This window comes from Dendrobium catenatum, unplaced genomic scaffold, assembly GCF_001605985.2.
Source record: "Dendrobium catenatum unplaced genomic scaffold, ASM160598v2 fragScaff_scaffold_313, whole genome shotgun sequence".
Lineage (NCBI taxonomy): Eukaryota > Viridiplantae > Streptophyta > Magnoliopsida > Asparagales > Orchidaceae > Dendrobium > Dendrobium catenatum.
The window spans coordinates 2,212,587-2,225,151 of NW_021318775.1; the positions used below are offsets into that span (position 1 = coordinate 2,212,587).

The 12,565-nt window shown below is 35.0% G+C and overlaps 1 protein-coding gene across 1 annotated transcript; it reads right to left on the minus strand.

Annotated features, from left to right (window-relative positions):
* Positions 1-862: 862 nt before the first annotated feature.
* Positions 863-12,212, minus strand: LOC110105051. The gene is made up of 2 exons (XM_020834410.2): positions 12,025-12,212; positions 863-2,844 (listed from the first exon to the last, which is right to left on the minus strand). Exon 2 carries the CDS (start codon positions 2,817-2,819, stop codon positions 969-971), a length of 1,851 nt encoding a protein of 616 aa, XP_020690069.1. The 5' UTR covers positions 2,820-2,844; positions 12,025-12,212; the 3' UTR covers positions 863-968.
* Between the last annotated feature and the right edge of the window lie 353 nt (positions 12,213-12,565).

Sequence of the window (12,565 nt, forward strand, 5' to 3'; positions counted from 1 at the left end):
TGTTTCCAATATAAACTCCACACTAAAACATTAACACCTTCTACTAATAAGACTAAATATCCTAAGAAATAAATAACAAACAAATTATAAAATTAAGCAAACAAGAGTTCTTCATTGCAAATACATCAAGAAAAATTAATCATACATTTCACTTCTTGGCAGCTCACAAATAAATGCATTAAAAACTAAAAACAAAAAATATTCAACAAAAAAAATAAAAACCAAACTAAAAAAAAAATTAATTACCTCTCTTTCTCTCTGAAGCTAAGGAAGTGGGCAGTGCGACCTTAGAGCTGATGCAATTTTGCTCTTCACCACAGCCCCGTTTTTATAGGCACTCCGCATACCAGCCAACGCCTACCGCTTAACTCCCAACGCCTTCTCATCAAAGCCCTATCATTACCTCGCTGCACTGAATGCCACCCATCCAGCGCAAATTGGCCGCAATTTGCGGATCTGGTCGTCGATAACGCCAAAAGAGATAATGATCCACAGCTGGAACACGTCAGCAAGCAGGAAATGCGCTGAACATTTCAGCGCATTCTTCAGAATGCGCTGAACATTTAAGCGCATTCGCTCTATTTCTCCGCGTATTCTTTAAATGCGCGTTTAATTTAAGCGCATTCTACAATGCGCCGTACTTTAAAGTGTAGTTGCTACTATTTAAAATTTTTCCCAATTATGCTTCTTCCCCTAATAACGCCACGGACCGTGCTTCTTCCTAAAATTTTGCCTAAAAAGTATTAGATAATAACACATTATTCTATCTATATATATCTGGTGAGCTATATAGTTTTTTTTTTTTTAAGGAGTCAATACTCTCCATTATTTGATTATTTGATTTAAAAAAACTTATCAAAAGTAATCAAAATGGATGCAATATGATACCGAAAAGTAATAGACATGAAGGAAATAAAATGCCAACAAATCATGCAATGCGTTCATTTTTGCCATTTGAAATCATAAATTTATTGCAGAGTAGGGGAAGTGACATACTGCCTGGTAACCCTAAAGAGATCACTACCCTCAAATGGGTTACTCCACTCCTGGGAATTAGATGGTACTGAGGGATCAGCCAAAAGACCACCACCTTCCTGTAATCCTGGAAGATAGACCCCACCACCAACATTCACTTGAGGCCTTTCTGTAGCATTTCCTCCCATAAGCATTGTCGACCATGAGTCGGACTGCAATGATGGTCTTAGTGAGCTCAAATCTAGGCTCCAATCAATAGATGAGTAATCCCGGTGAGCGGCTAAGCCACTAGCGTTCCAATCATTCTGCGACGACGAAGCCGAGGACCCAGACGAACCCAAGGAGGTGAAAAGTCCTAAAGACGAAGGACTCGCTAACGATGATGAGGTGGTTCTTGAAGCATTCCAGGCTTGGTTGCTCCAACCAGTTGCTGCAGGCAAGTCCGCCGGACCCGACCGCATTGGATGAAAGTTGTTTTGAGGGTAGAACTGATGCAGGGAAGAGCCCGTTGAGCCCATGCTGGCAAGGTTATGCCCAGGAGAACCACTTGGATACCATCCTGAAGCTGGTGGTGGTGAAACGCTCAAGTTCTGCTGCTTTGGGCGTCGCATAACAATGCCTTCCTGAAGGCCTGTCTGGACTTCATGGCCCATTGTTGCTACAAACTGAGATTCTGATTTCAATGGAGGTCCTGAAATCTGCACTGGTGAAGCCAAAGAAGGGTATGAAACAGATGGAGTACTGCCCATTGCCAACCATCTTTTATCAAATGCGGTGGGCGGAACTCTTGACCAATCAGTTGGCTTGAGCTGCATCTTTTTAAAAGCCTGCTGAAGGCTTCTATTTGCATATTCATCTGGCAAAGTACCAGGAAGCATTGTTTTGGAGTAGTTGAGATCCTTTTCATCCCTTCTTTGTTGTTGAATGGGAGCAGCTCTTATCGAGACTGGATTATTATGATTAGGACCTGAAATCTTACTATTCAGACCAGTGGAATCGACAAATTCATCTGACTTGGGCGTTGGAACAGCAGTGGCAGCTTGTTTTTGTGACCTCAAGCTGTCTTCAGCCCTCAACAAATCACCCTCACAAGCAACAACGGCCCTTTCAACATCCTGTTTTGTACATTTGAGCTTGACCTCCAGTTCTGCAACCCTGGAAAGCTCATCGGTAATATCAAGCTTTATGTGGCTTTTATCTTCCAAGTTAGCCAAAACGTGCTGTCTGTTGTCCTCTAGCCCTTCATGTAACAACCAAGAAACAGAGTCCTCCATTCGACCTTCATTTATTATGAGAGACATGAAAGCTCGATCAGAAGGGAATCCCATCACCACAAGCTGACGGGAAAGAGTTTCAAGTTTCCTAGATGTCAGGAACGCATTACATCTTTCATGCAATTCTTGAGCTCGCCTCTCCTTTTGGCGTTGGTGCTTCCTCTCATTCTTCTGGCGAATCTTGTCTCGTTTGTCATTATTGTCACATCCAGGAATAGCATCTATGCGAGGCGCGGTGCTGGTAGGCTTCTCCTTCTGGTCTTCTGACTCACCAGAACAACTATCATTGTTGGATAAAGAATCATATTCTGCCGTCGTACCTGGTGAATTCCCAGAATGATCTTCTGGGTCATCAATGGTTCTAAAACGGCTATTGCTCTGGGGCGGAAAGAGAGGTGGTGATATCTCAAGGGTGTGAAAAGTCCCCAAAACTGGATTATAAACGCTAGTAGAGGAGCCATTTCCGCCATATGCAGGCATGGGAGATGGTTTTATTGAAACCTTTGACTGTTCTTTGCCAGCCCTTGGAGTGGACTTGTCTTTTGATTTTGACTTGGATGCTGACGACATGTGAACTCTAATTACAATTATGGACCTGATCAATTGGCAGGAGATGACAGTTTCGGTTAATCAATCCTAAGTTTTGAAATTTAGTGAAAAAAGGAGCTTCAATAAAAAGAAAATTTAATTCACATGAAGATACTCCAAGTTTCTACTTGTTCCGGGCTTCCTGAGGTTGCTATGTCGAAGTTTGGAATTCAAGAAACTTCTCACAAACTAAGATTTCTGTGCATGCAGAACACTCATTTGAACTCAAGCTGCATAACCTTACAGCAAAACAAACAGAAACACAAGTTCTGCGCTTCCAAACTTCAATAGAAATAAAACGGCCATAGCTGCTTAACATATTGGGACAAACAAAGTGTCCATAAATGCTGTTAGAATTGGCGCAACATGGCATATAAATTGAAGCGAGTCCATCCAAGCTTGATTAACTAACTAAGTTCGAGCTCGAGCTTAATTCTATGAGTTCAAGTCGGTTCACGAGCTTGTTCAATTATTATGAAAAAAGTGAGAATGATTATGATTGAAATAATTATAATAATAAAATGAAAAAAGAATAAGAAATTAGAAGAAAAAGAATAAATAATCACTTAATATAAGAAATTGTTATATAATTTTTTAAATATTTTTAACAACTTTGTACATAAGCTATCGATTGCTAATATATTTTAAGTGTATTTTATATTAATATTTTTTAAATGAGTTGGCTAGCGAGCTAACGTGTTGAGTCAGGTCTGACTCAAGCTTGACTCATTAGCTCATCGAGCTAAGCTCACGAACGATTTATCGAGCCGAACTTGAACTGGCTCACGAGTCAGCTTGACTCACTTACACCCCTAGGCTCAATACAAATGAACATTTTTCTTCTAAAAAGGCATAGCGGATCTTGGATGGTCCTAATATAATTAAACAACAACAACATCAAGCCTTTATCCCACTACGTGGGGTCGGCTACATGAATCATTTTTCTCCATTGTGTCCTACTAAAAGTCAGTCATTATTGTTTGACAAGTTTTACACTGGCTGTCGATTACCTAACGCAACCCTCCACTTTTCTCATCCAGGACTTGGGACCTGGCAACGGCAACAAGAACATCAAGCCTTTATCCCACCGTGGAGCGGCTACATGAATATATTTTTTTTCCATTGCATCATATTAGGAGTCAAATTCTCATTTGAATCTAAAAAGAAAATGTCATTTCTAATATTATAACCAAGTCTTTTTAGTTCTACATCTATCTTTCTTAACATAGACCGGGTCTAATACATTTACTCTTCTAACCCGGTCATCAAAAGGCCGGTGTTTTATATGAACAAACCATGTAAGGCCTCTAATCTTATCAGCCACTGGAGCTATTCTAACCTTCTCATTAATATACTCGTTACACACTCTGTCTCTAAGTGTACAACCACTCATCCATCTGAGCATCATAATCTTTGTAACACCTAACTTAATTTTATGCTTCTCTTTTAGGAGATGTTAGTTTGACTAAAAAAAGGAATGCAATGTAAAATATATATATAGTGAAAAATGAATACCTTTTGGATGAGTGTAAAGTAAATGCATGTGAATGATTTTTTTTTTTTAGTTTGAAATAAATTAAATGTAATCTAAAGTCTAAAAAGATGATGGCGGCCGACGAGTGGTGGTGATGGCTGGCAGCCGATGGCGACGATGGTTGGGGGTTAGTGGTGATGGTGGTGACAGATGGAGGCCTGTAGTGGTGGCAGCCGGCGGCGATGGTTAGAGGTGATGGTTGCTAGCGGCGGCAGTGGTGGCGCCTGGTGGTGGGTGATGATGGCTGTGGGTGGAGGATGGCAACCTATGGGGTGATGACAACCAGCAACTGGTGAAGGCAGTGGAGGCCAACGGTGGGCAACGATGGAGGCCTATATAGTGGACGCCTTGTGAAGGAAGTGGCGGCCGACAACAAGTAGAGGCAACCACGATGGTGGTTGGTGGCAATCAAGCAAGTTTGCTTATGGTGTAAACTGTTCTCGCCCAAAAATGGGTGAGTTTGGTTTATCTCAAAAATGAACTAAAATCGTTTACACTACATTTACTTTACATTACTTTGCATTCCTTTTTCATTCAACCAAATATCAATATTTTCAAAACTCCTGCATTTGAAATAATTTGCACCCATTTTACTTCCAACTAAACAACCTCTTAATGGCCAACATTGTACACCATAAAGCATTGCAGATCTCACCATCACCTTATAGAATTTTCCCTTAAGTTTGAGGGATACTATACTATCACACAACAGACCGATAAATTCCTCCACTTCAACCATCTAACTTAAATTCTACTAATAATGTCCCTATCTATTTCACCATCATTTTCACCATCACTTTGAAGAATAGACCTGAGATATCTATACCATGTAATATTTTTAATAACTTGATCGCCCAAAGTCACAATCCCACCGCTAGATCTATTAATACTAAAATTACAATCCATATATTCAATTTTAGATCTACCCAAACAAAAACTTTTAGACACCAAAGTTGACCTCCATAATTCAAGTTTTCCTTCAACTCCCTCTTTGGCCTTATCAATAAGAAGAATATCATCAACAAATAGCATACACTAGGGTACATCTTCTAGCAAATATCTAGTAAGATATTTATGATTAAACCAAAAAGATATGGGCTTAAAGCTGTATCTTGATGTAGTCCAACTGAAATAAGAAAATACTAACTAAAAATACCTTGTGTTTGAACACAAGTAACAACTTCTCCATCCATATCCTTAATGACTTGAATATAAGCATTATTAACTCCTTGCTTTTCTAGAACTCTCCAGAGCACTTATCTTGAAAATTTATTACATGCTTTCTATAAATCAATAAATATCATATGTAGATCCTCCTTATTCTCTAAGCTTCTCCACCAAATCTCTCAATAAATGTATAGCTTCCATAGTATACCTACCCAACATGAATCCAAATTGATTTGAGAAACATTAGTATCAATATATGGATAAAAGTATCCGAAAGAAAAATGATGTTGATAGTAGACTTTGGAAAATGAAAATGTTAGCATAAGTATGGAAAAACTAGGGAGAAATTAAGAAATGATTAGAAGAATAATTAGAGCAGCATTAATGAAGATAAAATAATTGAAAATAAACTTAGATGAAGTGAACATATACAATGAAGATTAGAAAATAGACTCATACGGATGGCTAAATTTAATATTTAAGATGTTATGAATGAAACAAGGAAACCTAAAATAACATGGATAGAAGTCGTACAAAATGATTCAAAAAGAATAAATTTAAAAAGCCTCATGTAAAATTAAGTAAGAATAAATGGAAAATTAGCACTTATAGAGCCAAACCAAATAATTTAGGATGACATAAAACATGATACAACTCTATGCTCAATTGAAAATTCATTAAATTTTCAACCATCACCAAACAAACATCTGCATAAAATACTCCTAATCATAAACATTTCATTGACCTCTACAATGTAAGATCCACTCTATTTTAGATCCCTAAAGGAGATAAGAAACAAAAATCAAACAGGGTAGCATTACCTTTACCCTTCATATAGTGCCGTGATGTAACAATATGTTTTACAAGAAATCTTCTTGGTCTCGACTTGGGAGGGCAAGATAAATTTGTCCTAGGCATGCACGACCCCATTACCTCGAGCAACTAAAGCTCACCAATTACACCCCATTAATGGGGCAACAACCTCATTACATAATGTAAATTAAACTATCAAATTGCTAAATTTTAAACTATTATAAATGGGGTGTAATTGTAAACCTCTTTATATATTTCTCAATTTTCAGAGTTTTTACATCTAAATCGATTATTATAACAAAGCTTCTTATGTTTTATCTTTTCTTGCATATTTTGATTTCACCACCAACTATTTTTATTATTAGGAGCTTTTCTGTTTGAAACTCCAAGCACATCATTTGCAACATTCTTATTACTAGTCACTTTATCCCATATAACATTCGCTTCCCCATGCACAGACAAAATCTTAAGATCTCGAATCTTAATCTCAAAAATATTTTTGCTAGTATTTTTTAAAAGCCCCCATCTAATCTTAGAATAATATTTTACTAAATTTTTCATACTCTGCCCCTTCATCTTAAATCTGAAACTAATAAGCGATGTGATAGGAAATCTTAAGATCTCGAATCTTAATCTCAAAAATATTTTTGATAGTATTTTTTAAAAGCCCCCATCTAATCTTAGAACAATATTTTACTAAATTTTTCATGCTCTGCCCCTTCATCTTAAATCTGAAACTAATAAGCGATGTTATGTACATAAACTTTCACTCGTAATAACTTTACAATCTTTATAATCTAAATAATCTATTTTTCTTATAAAAAGATAATCAATCTAAGTTTTACTATATCTATCCTTATAAGTGATGGGATACTCATCTCTTTTATTAAATAAGGTATTAGTAATTACAAAATCATAAGCTATAAAAAAAATATAATATAATCTTACCACATTCATTAGTCACTCCAAACTCATAGCTACCATGAATACTTTTAAAATCCTCTATCTCTGTACCAATATGTTCATTTAAATCTCCTCAAATAAATAATCTTTCTTCAAGAGGAATATTTTGAATTACTTCTTCTAAGTCATTCCAAAATTTTAATTTTAAACAAATATCAAAACCTACTTGAGGAGCATATGCACTTATAATATTAATAATCTCAGCAATAACAATAATCTTCAAAGCAATAATTATATCTCCAATTCTATCCATTTTTATAACATTATCTTTCAAACTCTTATCCATAATCACACATACACCATTTCTAGTACGACTTCTACCATAATACCAAAGTTTAAATCCTAAATTATGAATATCCTTAGCCTTCATTCCAACCCATTTAGTTTAGTTTCATGAATGCATAAAATATTTATCTTCCTATGAATCATAATATCAATTAATTTCATTAATTTGCCTGTAAGAGAACCTATATTCCAAGATCCAATCTAAATTTTAGTTTCATGGACTAGCTTCTATTCCCACATCCACCCATGATGTAGGAACCCTTGCTTATTTAACACTGCACCTAGGCGCCAATACAGCAGCCCTTGCACACTTCTTGTTGTATTCAGGTCATACAGCGCATTGCTTCTAGAGAACGTCTTAGCATTTACACAATGTATTAAAGATATCATGTCATGATTATTCGACAAGTTTTACGCTGACTGTCAACTACCTAAGACAACCCTATCAACTCAATCTCTCCTCAACAAGCACTAGCCCACCTCGCCTTAATCTTCCTTGCACCCCATCTATCTTTGATCTCTGCTAGTTTAACAAGAGACTCCTTCAATGCTCTTCATCTATCTTAATGACTTGTCACTCATTATCATCAAAGCAATATGCCAAATTATAACTTATTTAATTTAATTTTAGCATCTCATTTTCTCAAAATTTTATATTCTTATTGGGTTTAGACTATGGACTAAGAATATAAATAATATAGTTGTTGGAGTTCAGATTTTAAATTTATTTCAATTTTTCCTTGTATTAAAAATTTTAATCATATTTTCTATTTACTAAACACTAAAAGATATTAAATATATGAGGCTTTTACACACATACCACAAAAATTTTATCCATCTACATATCTAAACCTAAACTTTACATTTACTTACGTAACACCCTAGTGTTTATATAACATCAAAGCATATGCATAAAAAGGGCAATTTAACTTTAGAAAAGTTAATATTAGTATTTTTTATGTGATCTAGAATTTATGGTGTTATATAAATAAATCTAAAAAATCAAGTGTAAGATAAGTAAATACATAAGAGCATTGTGGTATGTAAATAAATCCCCCTAAAATTTATTGGACTAACGCCCCATTCTCAAAAGAGGTAAAATACCTCACCTTACTCCTATCTCTTAAAGCATTGAAGCAAAAAGAATCATAATATAATATGGTGCAACAACAATTATGATGCACTTGTGTAAGAGATCAATCCAAAGAATTATTTTAATCCACTATAAGTTATAGTGCATGAAAGAACCCAACTAACTAGCCAATGCTTGTATGAAAAGGCATGAAACAATAGTGGATGGATGACCAACAAATACTATACCATTCTTTAAAAACAAAGCTACACTTAGTCTAAAATAGAAAATTAGAGATAATCTACATTATATCAAACTGCAACATTTAAACTCTATCAAACCATTCAAATAATGTAGTGCATCAAGAATTTTCATCACGATAATCCTCACTTCCCTCCTCTCCTCACAGTCACAACAGAAGAAAAGCTTAATGTGGGAGCTTTGCAATGCACGGCAAAGAATTGCATTGAAGAGTTCATAGAATACCACATCAGGAATTGTGTCGAGTTTTTGAATAACCAATGGAAGCGATAAAATTCTACTTCATGTTCACACTTCTATGCTACAATGTCCACAGCATTCATGAAGTAGCGTTTTCCCTTCCACCAATGTCCACAGCACTAAGCCGCTTGTGCATGTCCACATATAGCAATGTATGTAAATGTACAAACAAGTAGAAACCGAGCACTTGCAAGGTTATGCTAAACAGACATCTTCAAAAAAAAAAGGCTTACGTATGCTATTTCTGTAAAGAAGACAAAGCTGATTGTAAATACTCAAAATAGAACACAAAAACTTGGCATTGGGTGCCATGGCATACCATAGCTATGCACATGTTCATGGCCAAGAAACACAATAACTAGTCACATAGCCTAATAACAAGCCCAGAACTTCTGAAAATTAAATGCGCAAATGACAACCAGAAAATGCTAGAATAATTAATCCTATAGATGACACAATAACATAAACAAATTGCTTTATTCTATAAGAAGGTCATATGCATCGAGCTTTTATGTATGATTTTGAAAAGCATCAACTCAAATATTAGCGAATGTATTGCAAAAACAACAAATGAAGGCAATAATGATCTGAATTGCATGAGGACTTCAAGATGACTTAAACAAGCTAAAATTTATGCAAATATATCCCATGAATCATCAAAGCCAACTCACTCATTGAGTTTCAACCAGTAAACCTATTTAGTCATTCTGTTGGGATTTTTATCATGAAGTAGGCCATAGCTTCACAGAAATTAACAAAGTATTATGAGCACTGTGAAGCTGAGGAGGTGCATGCAAAGTAGATTACCTTCTTAGTACATTTTCCATACAAAAAATAGTAATGTTTCAAAATTTTAAAAGTAAAGCAACTCAATACCAAACAAACCATTGCTAAGAAGAAAAGGTAAGATCCATAAACAAAAAATAAAATAAAATAAAAAGATAGTTGAGATGGTTTATTGTAAATGACCCACAAAAAGTTCAAACACAACAAAGGAATGCAAAAGACCTCTTCCAATATCTAAAGTTCAAGAATATCATACAAAAACCCAACTCTGCATTCATAACCAGTGGAGTTTGACAAAACAATAACACTACAACAACCTAATAAGCCTTTCATATTAGCTTTCACAAAAGTTCAATATACTAAGATCAATACCCTCAACAATATCATCCATTATAGTTCTACCATGGTTTTTGGTTTAGTTAGTGAGAGCATCAACCTCAAAAAAGGATGATATGAGAATACATATATGGATTGCCACAAATGTTGCACAACTTTCATGCTGGCACATTCAAATTCTTAATAGAAAGATGATGTGGGACCAAATATTATAAACATACGTAACCTACCAATCCATATATGTGTGAAAGGGAAAACATCTCTAGTGGCAGAATCATTTTTCCAAAAGATGCTATAAAGACACAAGTATCAACGAACATTTTTCCATAAGCAAAATAGCGAGCAAGGAAATAATCCTAGACTTAAATCATTTTTCTAATACACAAAAACACACTAAAGTTATTACAAATAACACCTACTTGGGAAATAATTAACCCAAAATCTAAGATCCCACAAAGAATGATTAAACAATGAAAATGCCAAGTAAATCAAATAGTTACTACATGTATTTATTGCAATACTCATAAAATCTTCATATAATGAAAAATATATTAAAACTTGAAAATGCACACAAACATTAACTTGCTTAGTAAAATCAGAAGTATATTTAACTTTGAAAGGAGAGAGGTCCCCCACCAAAGTGCAAAAATCATAATCACAAACACTCCTGCTTTACTAAAATAGATAAAGAAGGTTGCAGGCTTTTTTCAATATCTACAACGCAAGCTTTAAAGATTATTGATGCCATAAAGCAACAAACAATGATGAATTTCTTTTTCTTTTGGGAGTGAATATAATCAAATATGTATTTCACCATTAATTACCTCAATATATCTTCCAGATTCTTAATTTCTCACAAATAGAATGCATTATAGGACAAAACATCATCAACATCAACAGCAATCATACAATAGTTTTATAAAAGCCACTCTCATCGGTTTTACAAATCCATCTAATATTTCATTCCTAATAATAATGTAGTAAACCAAACAAGACCAAAAGAATCGTATTGATGTAATTTAATATCAGAAATGGATTAATTTAAAATTCACGATAGCCGGAAATTTATTTATTTTTCACCATCTAAAGAAACAAAAGAATAATTTGACTGGAACGCTAAACCCAACAGATCGCTAAAAGAATCAAACTCCCTAGTAAATATACCCATTTATTCAGCTGTGATTTTAGAACATGTTTACATCTACGAGGGAATCCAACCCCTGATGACAACATACAAGGATTTCTCAGACACAATAACTAACCTTCAGGATAGCCGTGGGAGCCTAAACAAAGCAAAATATAACACAACTGGAAAATTTTGAAAATCTATAAATATAAATAAGAGGAAAGCCCCAATCCTCCCAAACAAAAGATCCAATAAGGACAGCATACAAACAACGCATCCTCATTTAAATAGATCCAACAAAAAAACAAAAAACTCGAAGGGAAGTGAATCCAGAGAAGATAATCTCGCCAAATCAATCACAGAAAATAGCAAGAATAAGCAAGGGGTCAGAGAAAATAGCCTTAGGGGGTGTTTGGTATCGGATTTACCTGCAATTTAAGTAGGATTTACCGTAAATCCAGCCAAACGCAAATCCGAGCAGTTCTACGCATTTACGGCATAAATCCCGGTAAATCCAGGTAAATCCTAATCCAAACCTTTCCCGGATTTAACGAAATTACGGTATTTGGCCGGAGAAGAGCGCGAAAGGGAGAAAGTTACCTACAAAGCCAGCGAGCTCCCGTTGTTGTGTCCGATCAAAAATGTCCTAACTTCCGATCCGACAGGAAGGGAAAGTCGTCGAAGTAGCGAAGTCGAACAGCCACGAAGGAGCCGAATAAGCGACGCGTGCAATCTATACACCTCCTGCGAAGCAACGGATGCCGAACAGCAACGACGAAAGGAGCAGCTGAAATGCAAACCCTACGAGCCTCTTAAGTTATCACTACTAACTTAATTAATATAATCTAAAATAATGATAATTTAGTAAATTAATAATATAATTAGTACATAAAATAATTGTCTAATTTAACATAATTAAATAAATAATTAAAAATAATTTAGTTAGTTTAATTAATATAACTTAAAATATATATCACTAAATATATAATTAATAGTGTAAATAATAGTTAATGAATAATTTGAACTTAATAATTTTGATAATCATACAATTTAAATATCTAACTGCTATAAATCTTAAAATATATTGCCAAATATCTTCTCAGGATTTAACATTTATCATATTAAACACTTTTTAGGATTTATCA

Coding starts and splice junctions, on each gene's coding strand:
- LOC110105051 (XM_020834410.2), bottom strand. CDS start 2,819: ATGTCGTCAGCATCCAAGTCAAAATCAAAAGACAAGTCCACTCCAAGG.